The sequence below is a fragment of the Gigantopelta aegis genome, chromosome 6, assembly GCF_016097555.1.
Source record: "Gigantopelta aegis isolate Gae_Host chromosome 6, Gae_host_genome, whole genome shotgun sequence".
Classification (NCBI taxonomy): Eukaryota; Metazoa; Mollusca; class Gastropoda; order Neomphalida; family Peltospiridae; genus Gigantopelta; species Gigantopelta aegis.
Genome location: NC_054704.1, coordinates 69890108 through 69911261, shown reverse-complemented (window position 1 = coordinate 69911261; position 21154 = coordinate 69890108). Strand labels below are relative to the sequence as shown.

The 21154-nt window shown below is 36.2% G+C and overlaps 1 protein-coding gene across 1 annotated transcript in view; it reads left to right on the top strand.

Annotated features, from left to right (window-relative positions):
- The window catches only part of LOC121376562 (alpha-1,3-mannosyl-glycoprotein 4-beta-N-acetylglucosaminyltransferase B-like), a 65808-nt gene that overhangs the window by 22370 nt on the left and 22284 nt on the right, over window positions 1-21154 (top strand). The window contains exons 4-8 of the mRNA XM_041504477.1: window positions 2626-2780; window positions 13448-13581; window positions 15983-16032; window positions 17542-17655; window positions 18104-18179. Of these exons, the coding sequence (XP_041360411.1) occupies window positions 2626-2780; window positions 13448-13581; window positions 15983-16032; window positions 17542-17655; window positions 18104-18179 (529 nt within the window). The remainder of the gene's footprint in view (window positions 1-2625; window positions 2781-13447; window positions 13582-15982; window positions 16033-17541; window positions 17656-18103; window positions 18180-21154) is intronic.

Below are 21154 nucleotides of genomic sequence, written 5' to 3'. Positions count from 1 at the left end.
ATATATATATATATATATATATGACCAGCCTCGGTGGTGTCGTGGTTAGGCCATCTGGGTTTGGATCCCAGTTGAGCCATGGGATTTTTTAATCCAAATACCGACTCCAAACCCTGAGTGAGTGCTCCGCAAGGCTCAGTGGGTAGGTATAAACCACTTGCACCGACCAGTGATCCATAACTGGTTCAACAAAGGCCATGGTTTCTGCTATCCTGCCTGTGGGAAGTGCAAATAAAAGATCCCTTGCTGCTAATCGGAAAGAGTAGCCCATGTAGTGGTGACAGCAGGTTTCCTCTCAAAATCTGTGTGGTCCATAACCATATGTCTGACGCCATATAACCGTAAATAAAATGTGTTAAGTACGTCGTTAAATAAAACATTTCTTTCTTTCTTTCTTTCTTTTTATATATACATACATATACATATACATATACATATACATATACATATACATATACATATACATATACATATACATATACATATACATATACATACACATATATATATATATACAGTAAAAGTTACAGTCTCTTTCTAAAAGCCAGGACAGAACTTAACCTCTCTAAACCAGATTCCTCTATAAAACCGGACATTTGTCCGGTGTAGAAGGGTTTCACTGTAGTAGATGTATATGCTTGCAAATGTTGTGTTCATGTCCATACAGTGGAACCACAACATATATGTATTAGGTTGAAATTAGTATTTTGTGATAGGTAGACTTACATACCAGCATTCATGTCACAATACATTGCAGGTACATGTAATAGCTAGCTTGTATTATGCTTAGGTTGTTTTTTCCACTGGCAGAAGTAGTCATTACAACCACACCTTTTTTTAACCCCACTTATGACCGAAGCAAACTTCCTTATTGCACCATACAGCGTCACGTAGGGCATGGTATAAGTCATAAACTTACTCAAGGTATGCATATTTATTTGAACACACCTTTTAGTTTTTCATTTACATCAGATAGACCCTCAGACTGTCACATTCGAGATTATTGGCTGTCCGTCAAAAGATGAAAAGCGTGCAAATAGCCATGTATACCACTCATAAGTTTATGCAGTATGTACAATGTAGTACAGTTACACTCCTCTAAACCAGACACCTTCTGGACCAAGTAAAATGTCTGGTTTTAGAGGTATCTGGTTTAGAGAGGTTCTTTTCTGTACAGATATTTAAAAGGGGGCTGCAAAAAAATGTCTGGTTTTGATGGAATTGTGTTTTTACAATTGGGGGTGGGGGTGGGCAAATGTTGAAGTTATGTCTCTTTTGTAAATATGAATATACTGCCTCCATCCCACCCCCAATGTTAGCATTTTAAAGCTTTATCACCCTCTTTAGGTGACATATCTGATTATTACTATTATTTAGTTAAGTTATATTAACTTAAAGTAAAGTTGGGCTAGTGAATTATTAATCGTGGCTAGTAAAAAAACATTAATCACTGATCCCATGGCTAGTGTATTTCATAACAACTGTAGAAGCCGTGGTCGTGTTTTAAAAGGTTTCACTGTATATACAGTCATGTGTTTCTTGTTATTCTAATGTTTGTAGCACTTAGTGGACTCCTCAAATTATATTTTACCTCCACATATGTATGAACATATAATTTTAAATTATGTACACTTGAGCTACTGCAAATATTAGGATGACCAGAAACATTTGATATACAGTACAGTTATTCGTGAAAACTGATTTATTAATATTTCGAAATAGGGTTTCTGCCAGAGGGTAAAACGGGTACGACACCATACCCAAATTTTTTGTAGATTAAAAAACAAATTGGACAAAATTAATTACTCTTATCATTGCTGTATGATTTTCTTAACCCTAACCCTAAATTTAACCAATTTTTTTTCTAGGGGAGGCCTCCCATACCCCCTGCTGACTGTGGTTGCATTCAATTCCATAGCACCATACCCAAAAATGTCTTTCTGGCAGAAACACTGGTTACGATCTTTGCAAAGTTAGGACAGTACCTTTAATACTCCAGCCCCTGCAATTGTCCACAAGCCCACTGTGACATTAACGTGGAGGTTTTAATTCTTCACAGCACTTTTTGGATATGCTCTGTATTCTTTTTTTCTTTTTTCTTTTCGATGGCACATTTTTTGCCATGGACATTTTCTTAATTGCATGTGTTGAATCAGGGTTTTACCAGCTATGTTTCTATATACTAATAGGCACCATTCTCCACCATTCCCCAAAGGCTATATCATTTGTTATTCCCAATTTTGGAGTAAAAAATTCCCAATCTGAATGTAAATAAAATTATAATACATGTCTAAAGATATATTTTGAAAACGATATGTAACACTTGACAAACAACTCTTCCCTCCCCTAAAACGTTTCATAATACAAAATTGATGTATTAATTTGAATAAATATATGTACCAGTATTCCTGTAATATCTAGTATTACTCTTTTAAATTTCAACTTAACTTAATGAGATGGGTTTTTTTAAATGAAACTGAATTACTCATTTTCTTTTATAAAATGACTCTAAACTTCCCAAAGTCAAAGCTGTGGGCATAAAGTCAACTTTGAGAACTAAAACCCTGTGAATATTTGTAAGTGCGATGTTATACAATTAAGTGCATACAGTGTATTGTGTTTCAGGACGCTAGAGGACATGTTGCTAGCCACGAAGACCAACATGAGTGGCTTTGTGGGAACCATCCACCTGCCGAGCATCTTCACCCACCTGCCCCACCTATCGGGGCACCCGGAGAGCATGAGACCCGCCTTCAAGATGTCCAAAAATAGATACGGAGGTAGGGTTTTGTTTTTCTAAAGATTGTGGCACTCCACATCAGAATTATAATCACTATAGTCACTAATATGTGCAGCTGCACCAGACTACTTCAAGGTATCTAAAGATACAAATGTACATGTACATGTGGATATGGAGGTAGGAGTGGTCAGGTTTTGTTTTTCTAAAATTATGGCACTCTACCTACATCAGAATTATAGTCACTAATATGGCAGCTGTACCAGACTATATATCCAAGATTTCTAATGATGCATGTACATGCAGATATGGAGCAGGGCTTGAAATAGCCTATGGCCAGGTCGCCAAATGTGACCAATGTCCCGTTTGGACAACTTAAATATTAAAAAAAAATGGCGTTACTCGCCCAAATAATATTATCTTCTTTAGAGCCACTATTAATATTTGTATTCCACTTTAAAATCTTGCTGGTGGTTCGCTTACCATGATTTGCCAACATGCATTATAATTTTTTGGGCCACCATATTTTTTGGCGAGTTTCAAACCCTGATGGAAGTAGGAGTGTATAGTCAGGTTTTGTTTAGTTTTTTAGTTTTTTAAAGCTTGTGGCATTCTGATTACTTTGGAATTATGGTCACTAGTTTGTGCAGCTGTTTACATATAACTACTTCTGAATCATTATTTGTAAACATACATGTATATGTAGATACGGAAAGAAAGAAATGTTTTATTTGACGATTCACTCAACACATTTTATTTACAATTATATGGCATTAGACATATGGTTAAAGTTACATTTTCTGGCTACCATATTATAACATCATGTACAAATGTGAAATACAAGCTCAAATGCACTTTTAAAAAAGTTGTGGGTGTTCGCTATGAACGGATATCGTCAAAGGTATAGGCTTGATTCGTCGCCCATGCCGCCATAGCTCGGCAAAGTACAAACAACAGCCTGTTGTCAGTTTCAGTTAACACATGCGTTTGCCGATTTCAAATTGTAGGGTTCTTCTCAAAAAATTAAAAAAGAAATCTTGCGCTGTACGAAGAACTGTTGGTTGAGAATACAGTACTAGTCTTTAGTTAAAACCGGTTTGATCTTGACAACGTATTATTGCCAGTCAAACCTTCCAATTTCAGTTTAGTTTGTATACTAGTAACACATTAATCATGTATATATTTTAAAAATAAACTATACTAAAGTAGACAATGAATGTTTTTACTTCTTAATTTTACGTGTTAAAATCGACAAATTCAACGACATCAAAGATAAAGCATATTGATTTGATAATCATCCGACCCCATACAACCGTAAATGAAATGTGTTGAGTGCATCGTTAAATAAAACATATCCTATCCTTCCTTCCATCTGCTGTTGGATGTCGAACATTTGGTAATTTTGACATATAATCTTAGAGAGGAATCGGGTGCATGTGCAGGGGGAGGGTATTGGAGGTCGAAACCCTTACTTGACCAAGCTTAAAAAAAAATTGAAATGTATTTTTTGGGGGGAGCATGGCCCCATATAAACTTCACTCAACACAGTCTATAACCCCAACCCCGCTGATATCCCTGCACACGCGCCTTGGAAACCCGCTACATTTATTTTTAGCAAGGGATCGTTTATATGTACCATCCCACAGACAGCATATCACATACCATGGTCTTTTTGTATACCCGCTCGATCCTAGACTGACCACACATTTTCCAAAAACACCTTTTTAGGTCTAAGTAATGAACAAAAATAACATATATACATGTAGATCTAGTCTTGAAAAATGTTACGTAACTCGAACACAGTACCTTCTTCCTCTACCCCTAGAGCATTATGTAATTAGTAACACCCCCTTACATGTAACGCGTATGCCAACAGCTGGCCACTTTCAAAATTTCAAGGCAAAACCCCCACTCACCGACCCCTGGAAAGGCGTTGTACCATACCTCTATGGATATAAATATGTTTTGGAGATATGAGATGACCCCTCAATCAAGACAGTTAAATTTGTTCAAAAATTGTGAAATCTCACGTGATCTCTTGTTGGGGAATTCTATACTTGTGATAAGCCAATGAAAACCGAGATCGGTACGAGCCTGTCAAAAGTGTTCCACTTTCAAAATCATGATTTTGTTTTTGAGCTGGATAAGCCAGCATAGTGAAACCATTGCAGAGTGTGGCGTCATATATGCACCAAACGTAATTGGATTTTCTGTTCTATATGCTTAAATAATAAAAATATTCCAGGGAATGTAGTTTTAAGGATCACATAGATATTGAGAGAGGAAACACGCTGTCGCCACTTCATGGGCTATTCTTTTTCGATAAGCAAAAAGGGATCTTTTATATGCACCATCCCACAGACAGGGTAGCAAATACCACAGCCTTTGATATACCAGTTGTGGTGCACTGGCTGGAACGAGAAATAGCCCAATGGGCCCACTGACTGGGATCGATCCCAGACCGACCGCGCATCGAGCGAATGCTGTACCACTGGGCTACATCTCACCCCATGTAGATACGGAGGTAATAGTAGTCACGTTTTCTTTTTTTGAAGATTATCGAAATTAGAAGTAACCACTAAACACTCTCCGAAGTGGTCAGGCTAAGCCCACAGCTAAAAACTAATGGGAAATGACAAGTGTTTGGCACGTATGGTCACCTGTCATGGTTGGAGACAAGGACTGGGATGTGGATGTGGACAACAAAAGAAGTTGAAAGATAGGAGGAGGTGCCATAGTGGCAGAAAATAGGATGGAATTCAAAGAGAAAAGATAGCGAGCTGAGGGATTAACAAAATTAAAAAACAAAAATACAATGATTATGGCACTCCACCTACATCAGAATTATAGTCATTAGTATAGTCCTGTGCAAGAAGGGTATTATGCAACATGATAATTATCTCCTTTTGGAACTCTTGAATTTAGAAAAACCACATAAAGCCCTACACTTTTAACAGCTGGCACTTCCGGAGAGCAAAGGACGAGTAGGCCTACAGCAGAGAATGAAAACAAAAAATAAAGTGTTACTCTACAGTAAATTGTGTTGTGTTATTGTTAACATAGATATAATTTATAGATAAACCAACCAACAAATAGTATTATGTGCAGCAAATTGTAGTAATAATTTATTGCATTAATTATTAATACCTGTGAATACGACTGTAACTATTTCAAGATTTCTAAAAACAGACCTGGAGGTAGGAGTAGTCAGGTTTTGTTTTTAAAATGATTATGGCACTCCACCTACATGTACATCAGAAATATTTGTTTGTTTGGTTTGTGCAGCTGTTTGCAAGGCACAATATCTAATGTTCACCATTGATGTTAACTGCAAATCAGTTTTGTAGTGAATCATTATGTTTTAGAATTAAAAGTCACAAACTTAATCACCAAAATGTTATTGATGTCTTCCAAAAATGCACATATTCTATACTGTTCTAGACTGATTTTTGGACACTTGATACTAGGCCTCCACGAGTCCAAAAAATATTGGACTCGAGTACTCGAGGGTCAAATTCAACCTGAACCGGAGTACCCAACACTTACGGTACACTAGATGATAATGAGATAAGGGAATAAAGTAAAATAGCATTATGTATCTTAATTCCAGCGCTGAACATGGATTCCAAATGATGTCATTGTATTGCATTCCTCACGTTCAACTTTTGTTTTCCCTTCATGTCCCATAGCCCTATAATGTAACCGGTGTATGGCAAAATGGCGTAAAAAAAATATAATTAATTGAAAGTGCTCTTCCTTGCATGGGTACACAAGTCTTGTGAATGGACTCGAGTCTTGCTAGACTCGACCCATGCCTGAGTACGTACTTGAGTACTCGTGGAAACCCTATACTTGATACACAGCAGATTTATCGGTGGTCAAATTGTAAATATCATTCACATCAATGAAAAATTTATTTTATCTAGTAGGTAAATCACCAGTTACGTAAATATTCATATCAATGAACAATTGGTTTTATACCGGGTAGGTAATAGTCAAGTGAAGTGACTTGTGGTTACTTAAGATTTTGAAATATTGTTCCCTGTGTTTGTACAAAGCTACTTTTTAAGAAAATGGTACAGTGAAACCTTTCTAAACTGGACCCTCTGGTTTTCTTGTGTCTGGCAGAAAAGACAATGGAATGTACTGTCCTGTGTTTCTAGGAAAGTTTATATAAAAGATTCCTTGCTCCTTTTTGATAGCAGTAACCTATGTGGCGGCAGTGAATTTCCTCGGTCTCCCAACCAATGTGTTAGAATCTTATGTTATTAAAAATTCATAATAACCATAATTTAAATGATTATGTTATCATAAACAAATACATGTTGTATTCCTTTTTGTTTTTAATCTGTCAGGATTTAGCTCAGTAAGTAGAGCACTCAACTCCACATCCCAGTCCTTGTCTTTCCAACTTTAACAACACTCCTACCATTTCCTGTGTTTCAGTGGTTATTTCTGGCATTGTTAAAGTTGAAATAATTGCAGTTTCTGCCAAAATTGTTGATTAATTTTTGCTTTGAAACAAAGTTTATACCTTCAGCTATATGCCTATAAAAACTAAATAATTCCATTTACTAGTAGAATATTTTTTTTTTTTAGGGGGAAATCTTAAGAATGTCTCACATACATAAACTAGTGACATCACTGTTTTATGCATACACATTCAACTCACAAAGTTTACGCAGAATTCTTTGTGGTCAACTGGTAAAAAAACACAAAGATGGTGGCCATGCTATATTTAGTCACAAATTATTTGGGAAACCCCACTTATCATCCAGGGCAAGACTTTTAAAAATTAATTAAGAGTTAATTATGGAAAGATTATGCATGGGATCGATTAATTTGTAGTTATTTATAGCAAATAAATGTGAAAAATAATACAATTTTGTACTTTCAACTTTGACATAGCACCTTTAAAAGGCATTTGTAACCATGTACTATACTCCTGTACTACTGGCGGTTGTCTCTTGCTTCAAACGTCTTTGGAAACCTCTATCACAGACTGTGCAGCTTGCATATGCACAATTGCATTCTCTCGCTTCAAGCTTAAAAGTCTTGGCATGAAAAATTAATTAAATATTTTATCGGGATTTTATGGTCATACCTACAGCTGTGATAATTAACCTTGTTCACACACTTTGGCCAGTATCAATATTAAAACAAGGCCAGCTTGAGAAGTGTCTTCATGAGGTTGTAAGGTGTCATCTGAGGTCTGAAGTCATGGCTAATGTATGTGGGCGGGATTTACATCAGTTGGTTGAATGCTCACTTCAGGTGCTTGCGTCACAGGATCGAACCACATCAGTGGATCCATTCAACTGATTAGTTTTTGTTTTTTCTCATTCCAACCAGTGAACCACAGCTGGCCAAAGGTTGTGGTATGTGCTTTCCTGTCTGTGGGAAAGTGCATCTAAAAAGATCCCTTGCTGCATTCAGAAAAATGTATGGGTTTTTTCTTGTTCCAACCAGTGAACCATAACTGGCCAAAGGTTGTGGTATGTGCTTTCCTGTCTGTGGAAAAGTGCATCTAAAAAGATCCCTTGCTGCATTGAGAAAAATGTAGCGGGTTTCCTGAGATGACTACGTGTCAGGATTAACAAGTGGTTGAGATCCAATACCTGATGATTTATTAATCAGTGTGCTCTAGTGGTGTCGTTAAACAAAACAAACTTTAACAATTAACAAATGAAAATATTGCACTGTTATTTTATTTTTAATTGTTAAAATGTCAAGTTTCTTATTTGGTTTGTTAAGGTGTTCCATACTGTTAAGGTGTTCCATACATGTATACAGGCCGAGGCTCAAAATGCATTTAATGGAATGGGCATCAGTGGGCCCATTGGGCTTTTTCTCGCTCCAGCCAGTGCACCACGACTGGTACATTAAAGGCTGTGGTATGTGCTATCCTGTCTATGGGACGATGCATATAAAAGATCCCTTGCTGCTAATTGAAAAGAGTAGACATGAAGTGGCGACAGTGGGTTCCTCCCTCAATATCTGTATGGTCCTTAACCATATGTCCGACGCCATATAACCGTCGTTAAATAAAACATTTCCTTCCTTCCTTAGTGGAATGGAAAGCAGTCTTTGCTTTGACATTTTAGTTTGGAAGCAAATGTTAGAAATTAAGAAGCAGTTCAACACTGCTTGTACTGATATATACTTCACTCATTTTATGTAAAAAAATAATTTAAAAAATTTAATTTAGTTTTCAATTTAATATTGATTCTAGTGTCAACATATTGGCACCAATTTCTTAGTCTGAATGCTTACAATGCCTCAAGATGGAATGCAAAAGCTTCTGGTGAAATTAATATTATGTAGAAAAAGTTTGTTTTGTTTAACGACGCCTCTAGAGCACATTGATTTATTAATCATAGGCTATTTGATGTCAAAAATTTTGTAATTTTAATATATAGTCTTAAGAGAGGAAACCCAAAAAAAAATTCCATTAGTAGCAAGGGATTTTTTATTTTCACCATCCCACAGACAGGATATCACAGTATACAAAAGCCTTTGATATATCAGTTGTGATGTAATTGCTGGAACGAGAAATAGCACAATGGGCCCAGTGATGGAGATGGATCCCAAACCAACCGCACATCCGGCTTGCATTTTACCACTGGGCTATGTCCCACTGTGATTGTTAGAAAGCACATTGGTGTATTGTGAATGGCACTTTTCTCTTACCGCCTGTCAAGATGGACCTTGGCTGTTGCATTTAGTCAGTGTAGTGTCAAGTTGCTCAGTACTGTCACAGTATAACCACTAACATCTGCTGTACCATGTTATCAGTGGTAATGTGAGCACAGTGTACATTAGACAATTAATTGGCCACCATTCACAGAGATTATAGACATTACTTTGTAATAAAGACTTAAGTGTACCTGACATGGGGGTATTGATTTCATAGTACACAGACACACACACACACACACGGACATACACACACACTTACAGAGACACACACACAAACACAGACACTCACACAAGGGGCAGGGTGTAGGCCAGTGGTAAAGCGTCCGCTTGATGTGTAGTTGGTCTAGGATCAATCCCCGTCAGTGGGCCCATTGGGCTTTTTTTTTTGTTCCAGCCAGTGTACTATGACTGGTATGTCAAAGTCCATGGTATGTGCTGTCCTGTATGTGGGATGGTGCTTATAAAAGATCCCTTGCTACTGATGGAAAAATGTACCGGGTTTCCTCTTAGACTTGGTCAGAATTATCAAATGTTTGATATCCAATAGCCAATGTTTAATAAATCAATGTACTCTAGTGGTGTCGTTGAACAAACAAACTTTAACTTTTAACTTTGACACACATATCACACACAAGACACATATCACACACAAGACACATATCACACACAAGACATATCACATACATGAGACATCACACACAAGACACATCACACACGAGACATATCACACACAAGACACATATCACACACATGAGACATATCACACACATGCAGTCTACTAAACCACAATTTGTCTTCCTTATACATGTATGTGAAATCCAAAATCAGTTTGCAGAGTTCCTTATTTTTAACATGTATGATATATTAATTGATATTATTATTGTCTTGCCTTGATGTCAAAAGGTGAGATATACATGTAGGTCACTTTTGTGCCATCAATGAGGTCAACTTTGGCATTTATAGTGTAATATTGTGTTTTCAGTAATTAAGCTCCATTTTTCAGCTATAACTTGTGCAATTCCTATATCCCAATTAAACTTGATATATAGTTGGATCAGGGGTGGGGAAAAGCCCTTTTTCCCCGGTCTGAGACCGATTTTGGATCTCTGAGACCGAAATTATTTGTTAAAAACTTGTGTTTGCCAGTCCCACTTTTGTCATTCTTGTTGGTCCGAAGCACCTGTCCATTTCTATTATAGGAACAAATTCCTATCCGCCAATTGGATCAGCCTGCCCAGACATTGGTATCTTGTGCATGATTTAAAATAATAATAAATAAATAAATAGTGGTCAAACTGACTGGTGTTTCAGATGTCTGTGATTTTAAAGTCTGCCATAAGATGATAAGTCGGACCTACAATCAATCTACTGCCACTAGGCTAGACATTTGTCAAAGCGGCTGTGCTAGTCACAAGATAAAACAGGCGTTAACAATAACATCATTCTTGGTGAGAAAACTACCAAGGTATTACACTCCAATTAAAACAAAGGACCCAGAGTTTGCAACTGGTTACAATCAACATCTGTCAACGTCTGTGTATGGAGCTCTGTTGGGTCGAGTGTCCTAGTCCGAGGCAAGAGCCTTGAAGAGGCTTTTGTGAAATACAAAGTAACAAACTGCTTGAAATAGCATAAAATATACTGAAATAATCTATAAATGTGTTTCTTGTTGACTGTTCAATGTAGTGTATCAAATAATTATAAAGGACTTTAAAAAAAAAAAAATAAAAAAAAAAAATGTTTACACTCTCTTCTTTTTTAAAAAGTGGGAGTGAGCTGAAATAGCTAAACTGGCTATTTTTAGAGCCAGGAGAGGTCAAATGTTATCCAGTCGGTGACAACGTTATTAATTGCTTTGTTTAAACGTGCGCCAGCTCAAGTTGTCAAACGCTCCAACGGTGTTATTGTTTATTAATTTTCAGGACAGTACTAATACTGGTACTTTTTATACATATATGGGAGTTAAAATGCATAACTTTTATTCCTTTTTTATATTATTTATTCCATTATCCTTATGTAAAATATATATAATTAGTTTTTTTCACTGATGTGATCAAACATTTTGTTTTTCTTTCATGTTTTGATGTTTATCGTTTCATGTTCATGATTCAAGATAAAAATATACAAATGCTACTATGATTTTGTTTTTAAAACACTATTTGGCAAATATCACCTTTTAAATGATTTTATAATTTTTATTTGTATTCCTTTCTTCTCTCTCTCTCTCTCTCTCTCTCTCTCTCTCTCTCTCTCTCTCTCTCTCTCTCTCTCTCTCTCTCTCTCTCTCTCTCTCTCTCTCTCTCTCTCTCTCTCTCTCCCCCCCCCTCCGGTAGTGATGACATGGAACCGATTGACAATTTTATTTTTCCCCACCCCTGAGTTAGATGTTTATATCGGTGCATGGTGTAAAAAAAAACACCCAACATGGATGTATTAAGTTTGGGATTTAAAGTAAATAGAGTATATTAAGTTACCGGTTGCCAGTTCTTATAAAATTTATGACCCAAGTGAAATAATTTTCATTTTACTCATGACAAGTGAACATTATTTCAGGAGGGACATAACTTTGATAATAACTGGCATTTGTAAATTTAAATTATCAAAAACACCTTTAATTGTGAAAAAATGATGTTGTACATTGAGAGAAACTAAAACTGTGATGTTTAAACGGGGAAAATAAATAGCCAAATACGATGCAATCTTGATACTATTACTTGGACCCAGTTTTTGAAAATTAGAATTATGAAAAACCTGCAACACATTTTAACTAAAATCTGTATTACATAACACCTGGATGACCAGAACCACTTCAGGTGTATGAAAATGAATAGTCTAAATAATAAAATGTAAGCATTTGTAATTTAAATTATCAAAAACACCTTTAATAGCAAAAATGATGTTGTGGTGTTTAAAAACTGGAGTCTGTCACTTTAAGGCCCGATTTCTCGTTGACCGCTCAAAGCAGCTAGGTTTAATTCTTCGGTCAAGATCAACTAAGCCTAGTTCATAATAAACAATGATTCATTTCAGATCCTATTTCACGTGCGAAATCATTGTCTCGCTCAGCTAAACCAGGCTGTTCCATGAAGCGGACATTCGATGTACCCCTTAATATGTTCATGTTTTGTTTCTTTTTGCCAGTAATGACAGCCCGTAGTAACAATTATACCTTATATGAACGAGAAATACTTATTTCTATTATTAGTGAACATAGGGATGTTGTCGAGGATAAAAAAAAACCCACCAACAAACAGCAGAAGTAACAGGGAAATAGAATGTGCGTGGACGAAAATAACCACTAAATTCAGTGCAATTCAAGGCACCCAAAATCGTACAACTAAACAATTAAAAGGTGCTGGAAAAAAGTCGCAGAGTCTTGCGTCAAAACAGCAAAGATGTATAATATTGTTCTAAACACTTTGCTAGAAAAGAGAACTGATTCATATTCTGCAGTTATAGTTGGATACTCTAGAAAACATACCGACTTGCAGATAATCTGTATATTCAATATTGTCCAGATATTAAAAAAATGTTTTGTTTAACAACACCACTAGAACACACTGATTAATTAATCATTGGCTGTTGGATGTCAAACGTTTGGTAATTCTAACACATTTTCAGACGAAAATCGGTACAGTTTCCATTAGTAGCAAGATATGTTTATATGCACTTTCCCACAAACAGGACAGCACATACCATGGCCTTTGTCTATACCAGTCGTGGGACAGAAAAACCCTAAAGCATATTCAAGTAATAAAAAACACTTTATAACAAGATGTTAAAACATTTATGACCAATTTTCTAATTACAAAATGTTATAAACCTACATGTGACCTTGGGAGGGGTAAAAAATGATGCTAAACGCATGTGTTATAGATCTGTGGAAAGGTATTCTAAAACTTAACATGACAGGAATGGTTTCATATTGAATTTCGAAAATACGAGAAATCGGCCCTAAGAGTTATATATTGATGACATTAATTTTGAACATTGATTTTTTTTTGTTTCCAGTGTCCATTGTGATGGGTGTGCCGACAATAAAACGTGAAAAGATCAGCTACCTGACTGAAACTCTGCGCTCGTTAATTGATGAACTTAATGCCGAAGAAAAAGAAGATTGTCTCATTGTTCTCTTCATTGCAGAGGTCATTAACCTTTCTTCATTTTCTTCCACAAAACACTTTAAACATCATAAAAATCATTAGACTTTCTTATATTATGCAAAAAAAAAATCTGGGAGAGGCCTTAATATAGGATATGCTTTTATAATACTGCATATATACATGAACATGTATGACAGCTAATAAATATACTTTTTTGGCAGCAAATAAATACTTCATTGTAGAGGTCATTAACTGTTTTGATATCACATAAACATGTCATTGCAGAAGTTTATTAACCTGGGTCTAAAAGTATTGTTCACAGTTTGGTGAGTTTGGTAAAAAAATCTTTAGCCAAATTCACATTTCGGTTAACCAAAAAAAATAAAAAAAATTGATGCTGAGGATTTGTGGTTTTATGAGATGTATATATAAATAAATTCGCCTAATTTACAACTAATTCACATTTGATGATGTAGCATATGACAGATTAAATCCATTATTTCATTCTAGAGATTATGTAATCTTTGATATGTTGTAAACACTTTTTGACACTTTATACATGCACATGTACATTGCAGGGGTTACCAATTTAAAACCTTTATATTAAAGAGACATACCCTAGTTTCAACCAGACCTGTCAACCTTTAGTCAAGAGATAGCAGGAGGTGTGTGTTGAAAAAGCAGGAGATCTTGTCAAAAAACAGGCGATTTTTTAACTGCACACGATTTAACACAACTTTTGAAAAAGTACTAAAATAAGTTATATGAACACTACATAATGTCATGTATAGATTCTACTTGTCAACCTTAGTTATTGGCATTAAAAAAAAAAAAAATTGTTTTAATTATTTTAAAATATTATTATAATTTAATACATATTTTTAAAAATAATTCTTTTATCCAAAAATCTTAACACTAAAAAATTTAAACATTAATTAGTACATTTACGGTATTACACTTACAGGTTGCATCATTGTTATTTGTGTTTCGTGAAAAGTAGACCCAAGACAAATTTATTTAGGCCTAAATCTTATAAATTAATATTCAGTTTTACTACAATAAGGTACAGTGGTGTGGTACTTATTTAAAATCACCATAGCCATGCAATAAACATTGTATTTCCACTAATCATTTCTACTAATCATACGTAAAAGCTCACTGACATCGTGTAAAATATACCGGAATTATACCTATTTCCGTGAGTAACGTTATGTTAAACACAAGATTTATTAATTGTAGGAAAATAATCCCTTGAAGTGTACTCTTGTTACTAACATTTTACTGCACAAACCTACAAATCTAATTGATACAAGTATTGTTTATACAGCTAATTGGTCTTTCTGTTGATGGTGTTGTCTTCCTTTGACATGTGATTTTGACATCGTGTGTATTGATGCATGCGGCCACTGTCAACTAGCACTTCTAGCCATACAACTTTGCATTATGTAATCCAGTGGGAAGACATTTTACGAGTCAGAGGTGTTATTAGGACTAAATTGGATAGTTTTATATATGGCAACACTGAATGTCAATACACAGCCAGGGTAGCTTGAATTTTTTTTATGCTTCGAAAATAACGATTTCCGGGGAGAAACGTTTTTCCCGCAGGAGACTTGATCAAATACCGGGAGTCTTCCGCGGAATCCGGGAGGGTTGTCAGGTCTAGTTTCAACCCGTAAAAATTAACACTAAGTTTTGTTAGTCTACAAACCTGTAACACATTTGGATAAAGTTACAATTGAGTGAAACATGAGTCTGTGACTTTGAAATGGTGAAATACCCTATAAAAATAGACCAAAACTCGACTCCATAACTGTTCTCAGACGCACATGCGTTTTTAAAAATATGAGAAATGCATTCTGTGATATTAAAAACACCAGGATGACCAAAAACACTTCAAATGTACGGAAATGGATAATCTAAAGAATAAAATCCAAGTAAAGTATGATTTCAGTTCTCAAAAAAGGGCTCTAATAGTAAAAAATATGCCTTAGTGTTTAAAAACTAGAATATGTCCCTTTAAAAACTTTTTTCTGATGTTGAACTTGTCTGATTGTTTGCAGTTTTACATGGTATCACTGTTATATCTTTTATGAATATTGACGGCTTTCAACAAGCATTTTTTTAAAATTATGATAAAAATTAAAAATTTTTTTTTTGGTAAACAAATCTTGTTACATTAATGTTAAGGTACCTGTACAGTTTGATATTCTCTGAAAGTTTATGCCAAGTAGCTTGAGTTAAAAAAATTGTTGTTGTGTGTAGCTTTCAACAGTATTGAAAGGAAAGTGTACAATAATAAAATGTGATTGAAGTATGACTTTTTTTCTTGCTTAACACATATTGAATAAAGTGTGTTGTTATTAAAATACATGTACATGTGTGGACAAAAATTTATGTTTGACATGTTTATGAATTGGGGTTTTTTATTGTTTTTTTTCAGCCATGGGACCTCAATTATGTTAAAGATCTTGGTAACAAAGTTCACAGTCTGTAAGTCCAACATCTTTTCTCTTTTTTATGTCTGTCATTAACACATACCATGTTTGTTTAGTTTCATAGACTTGTGAATGAATGAATGTTAGCATTTCTCTATGAAGAGACGCAGGGCTTCTAGAATTTTATAAAATCCACTAGCCATGGGATCACTGATTTAAAACATTTACTAGCCATGGGATCACTGATTTAAAACATTTACTAGCCATGATTAAAAATTCACTAACGCTACTTTAAGTTAATTCAGTTTTACTAATAGTAATAATCAGATATGTCACCTAAAGAACTTAAAAACACTAAGATTGGGGAGAGGGGGTAGGGGTGAGGGCAGGATATTAATTTTTACAAAATAGATTTAAATGCAGCATTTGATAACTTTTTTTTTCACTAGTCTTCTGGCATAGCAATAGTAGTTATTTACAAGCCCAAGATTGAATATCACTAGCCATGGGAGTGGGGCTACCATAATCTAGAAGCCCTGTCTGGCATGGCAATAGTAGTTATTTACTAGCCCAAGATTGAATATCACTAGCCATGGGAGTGGGGCTACCATAATCTAGAAACCCTGAGTGATGTATTAAATATTGGGGAACATGCTATGGATATCATGACTAATAGATTGTACATGTATGTACTATTATATCACTGCGTTTGCAAGCTTTTCAGATGTATTTATCTTCCTGGTAAGGCAGTTAGTTTGTGAAGAGTTGCAACAAAAAAATGTCACAAGTGAATCTTGTACAGTTGTTCAATAATGACAAAATTACATCTCATCAACCATTCCATCCTTCAATAGAATGCTTCAAAATTATTATGTCAGCTACATTATTTTGACACTGCATTTATAAAAATTAAAGAGCATTAGCATTGAAATAGACGTTTTGGAAGTTACCTGTACTTTGACCAGTTCATTAAAATACTTTACCGTGCACTTTCATTTGTCAGTCACTTTGTCAATGCCTATTAATTTCTCTTATTCCACCAACTCATTTGTTCGAAAACACTGAGTGCCACTCTGGGCTCTGATGCATGGTAGTGGTATTTTGGAGGCATCTATACAAGAATCTGCTGATACATTGAAATGTATTGTATATAATACTTATATCGATATAAATTACTAAAATAAGATGAAAAACAAAAGCTAGTTTGTTTTATTAAATGACACCTCTAAAGCACATTGATTTATTAATCATTGATTATTGGATGTCAAACAGTTAGTAATTCTGACATATAGTCTTAAAGGAAAACTGCTACATTTTTCCATTAGTAGCAAGGGATCTTTTATAAACACTTTTCCACATGCAGGACAGCATGTATCACGGCCTTGAATATACCAGTTGTGGTGCTCTGGTTAAAACGGGAAAACCCCAATCACAAAATGGTTCCACATGTCTTTACAACACAAGGTATGAACTGGATTCTGCAGAAATGGGGGTTTCATCATCATTATTTTATTATCAAATATAAATTTACAAAGCTTGAGATAGCATCTATTTATTATTCCAGGTTCCGAGACCACATACAGAGTGGTCTTCTAGAAGTGATTGCTCCACCTGCTGGTTTCTACCCTGATCTGGAGCACCTCAAGGAGAGTTTTGGAGATACTAAGACCCGAGTCAGGTACGAGTCATGTTTGTGGTCTTTTGTATTCATCATCTGAACACAGAAGGAAACAAGTTTTTAACAGCTTCATAACATATACAACAATATACCAAACTAGACATGAATGGACATGAAGAAAATAATGGGATTGTGTACGTGGTGCCGTTTAGTTTTGGCATGCCTCCTTAACCATGTTTTTTTTTACATAAATTATGTTTGCTCACAAATGTTTTTATGGTTAACAGAGGTGTTCTTCAGCTTGTACCACCAATAGTATGGGTTTTTTTTATCAAACTGAGCTACATCTGCTTCCATTCTTTAACTCACGCCGTGTATGTCACTGTCCTGTAACTTTTTATCTTTTAAATATACTTTGTTAATAACATGTAGAGATTGTAATGGAATGGTTGAATCACAGTGAAATGTTTTATCTTACACTGAATCTTGTTTTTATATTTTTGTTTAGGTGGAGAACAAAACAAAATCTCGACTACTCATTTTTGATGCTTCATGCACGCAGTCGTGGAGTGTATTACGTGCAGGTAAGCTTTTGACTCATGATGTAAGGGCGTGTAAAGGGTTATATGCATGTGTTGAAGAGTGTAAAGCATGACCTTCTAGTGGAGAATGTGTGTGTGTACTTTGGGTTACAGGAGTGTGAAGTGTTACATGGTGTTGTGGATGGTGATCTCCCTGTGTGTTGTGGATGGTGACCTGCCAGTGTGTTGTGGATGGTGATCGTCCTGTGTGTTGTGGATGGTGATCTTCCTGTGTGTTGTGGATGGTGATCTCCCAGTGTGTTGTGCATGGTGACCCCCAGTGTGTTGTGGATGGTCACCTCTCAGTGTGTTGTGGATGGTCACCTCCCAGTGTGTTGTGGATGGTCACCTCCCAGTGTGTTGTGGATGGTGATCTCCCAGTGTGTTGTGGAGTGTGATCTGCCAGTGTGTTGTGGATTGTGATCTCCCAATGTGTTGTGGATGGTGATCTCCATGTGTGTTGTGGATGATGATATGCCAGTGTGTTGTGGATGATGATCTCCCTGTGTGTTGTGGATGGTGACCTGCCAGTGTGTTGTGGATGGTGATCGCCCAGTGTGTTGTGGATGGTGACTTCCCAGTGTGTTTGGATGGTGATCGCCCAGTGTGTTGTGGATTGTGACTTCCCAGTGTGTTATGGATGGTGACCTGCCAGTGTGTTGTGGAGTGTGATCTGCCAGTGTGTTGTGGAGTGTGATCTCCCAATGTGTTGTGGATGGTGATCTCCATGTGTGTTGTGGATGGTGATCTCCCAATGTGTTGTGGATGGTGATCTCCATGTGTGTTGTGGATGATGATATGCCAGTGTGTTGTGGATGATGATCTCCCTGTGTGTTGTGGATGGTGACCTGCCAGTGTGTTGTGGATGGTGATCGCCCAGTGTGTTGTGGATGGTGACTTCCCAGTGTGTTGTGGATGGTGATCGCCCAGTGTGTTGTGGATTGTGACTTCCCAGTGTGTTATGGATGGTGACCTGCCAGTGTGTTGTGGATGGTGATCGCCCAGTGTGTTGTGGATTGTGACTTCCCAGTGTGTTATGGATGGTGACCTGCCAGTGTGTTGTGGATGGTGATCGCCCAGTGTGTTGTGGATTGTGACTTCCCAGTGTGTTATGGATGGTGACCTGCCAGTGTGTTGTGGATGGTGATCGCCCAGTGTGTTGTGGATTGTGACTTCCCAGTGTGTTATGGATGGTGACCTGCCAGTGTGTTGTGGATGGTGACCTGCCAGTGTATTGTGGATGGTGATCTTCCTGTGTGTTGTGGATGATAATCGCACAGTGTGTTGTGGATGGTGACTTCCCAGTGTGTTCTGGATGGTGACCTTCCTGTGTGTTGTGGATGATGACCTCCCAGTGTGTTGGGAAGTATGACCTCACAGTGAAGTACACTGGGTTATTATAGGTGTATGTGGTGTGTGATTTTCCAGTGGAGAATGGCATGTACATTGGGATCCAGGGTTATGAAATGTTACAGAATATTGTTGATTGCAAAAAAATATTAAGATTGCACTGAATATTTTGTTTTAATATTAGCAATTACATAATGTAACATTCTTTGACTTTCATCATATGCAAAACAAAAAACTGTTTGTCAAGTGGGAAAAAACATGCATACTATTTTACAGTTTACAATTTTCTAGTTTATATTAATGAGTTGTTTTTTTTACTTTCGAGTATAGTTAGTTTCGTCTTTGTGACTGTACATTATGCTTTGGTTTCTGGATGTTGTCTTCTATTTAGGTGCATGATGAGAATCCCACCGCTCTGAATGTGAATGAATGGTGACATTGGTAATGACATGACACTGATATTAACATGTTATTGTTGTTACCATGTTTGGTGACGGTAACAACTAATCTTCACATGGTAGTATAAAAAAATTGTCATGTATTGATATTTCTAATGTACAGTATCCGTTAAAAAAAGGAACTAACCTTGTTTTCAATACATGTATCATCATGTTGCGATTAAATACAAAATCTCCTTTTTAATGTATGATTTTTTTCTTAATATATTTTTTTAAATATTTTATATTAATGTTAAAATATATAAAATGTTTTGTCTAGAGAATTTCTGAGTGCACCGTGTTTCATCAACTTAATATTTATTGTTTGGCAGTTTTCTTTTGTTTGTGGTTTTTTATAGCACTTATTCAATCATTGGGGGGGGGGGGGGGCAAGATGTAGCCCAGTGGTAAAGCATTCGCCTGGTGCACAGTCATTCTAGGATTGATCCCTGTCGGTGGGCCCACTGGACTATTATCACGACTGACATATTAAAGGCAGTGGTATGCAGGGCTCACCCTGGATCAAAAATACCTGTAGCCAAAATATTAGCCAAATGGAAAATGCTTTAGCCAAATTTGTTTTACGCAGTACTGTATAGAGTATTTATATGTGAATATGAAAATGTATCTTTTTTCAGCTAATTGTGTACAAACTGGAATAAATAGGAATTACAAAACCTCAATGGGGGTAGGGGCAGTTAATATATTACTTCGATTTTTCAGCGGGGGTGGGGTTGGGATAGGTTTACAGGGTTCTCGCTGCTCCATTTAAGCGGGGCACCCCGCCCCGCTATTCTATTTTGCCGCCCTCCTTTCATGTTCTCCGCCCTCCTTTATTTTTGAGCGCCTTCCTTTATTTTTGAGCGCCCCTCTTTATGTCCCAGCACCTATCTCCGCCATTTCCAAATGCACTTTTTTCCACACATAAAACAACAATCAGTCTGCACACTGGACAAGCCGCGTTGTGTACGAAAAAGCAATTGACGAAACATTTATGACAGTTGCCATAAAGTAATTTAACAGTATTTTTAACAGCCTCTATTTTGTCCAATATCTGTATCCATTTGTATGTTTGATAGACACAATAAAAGTTATATTTTATGTAAGCAATGAAAACATTTAATTTTTTACGGATTCGGCAATCTCCGACTGAAAAAAACCTCTCTTATTTGGCGTCAAATTTGTCACGTG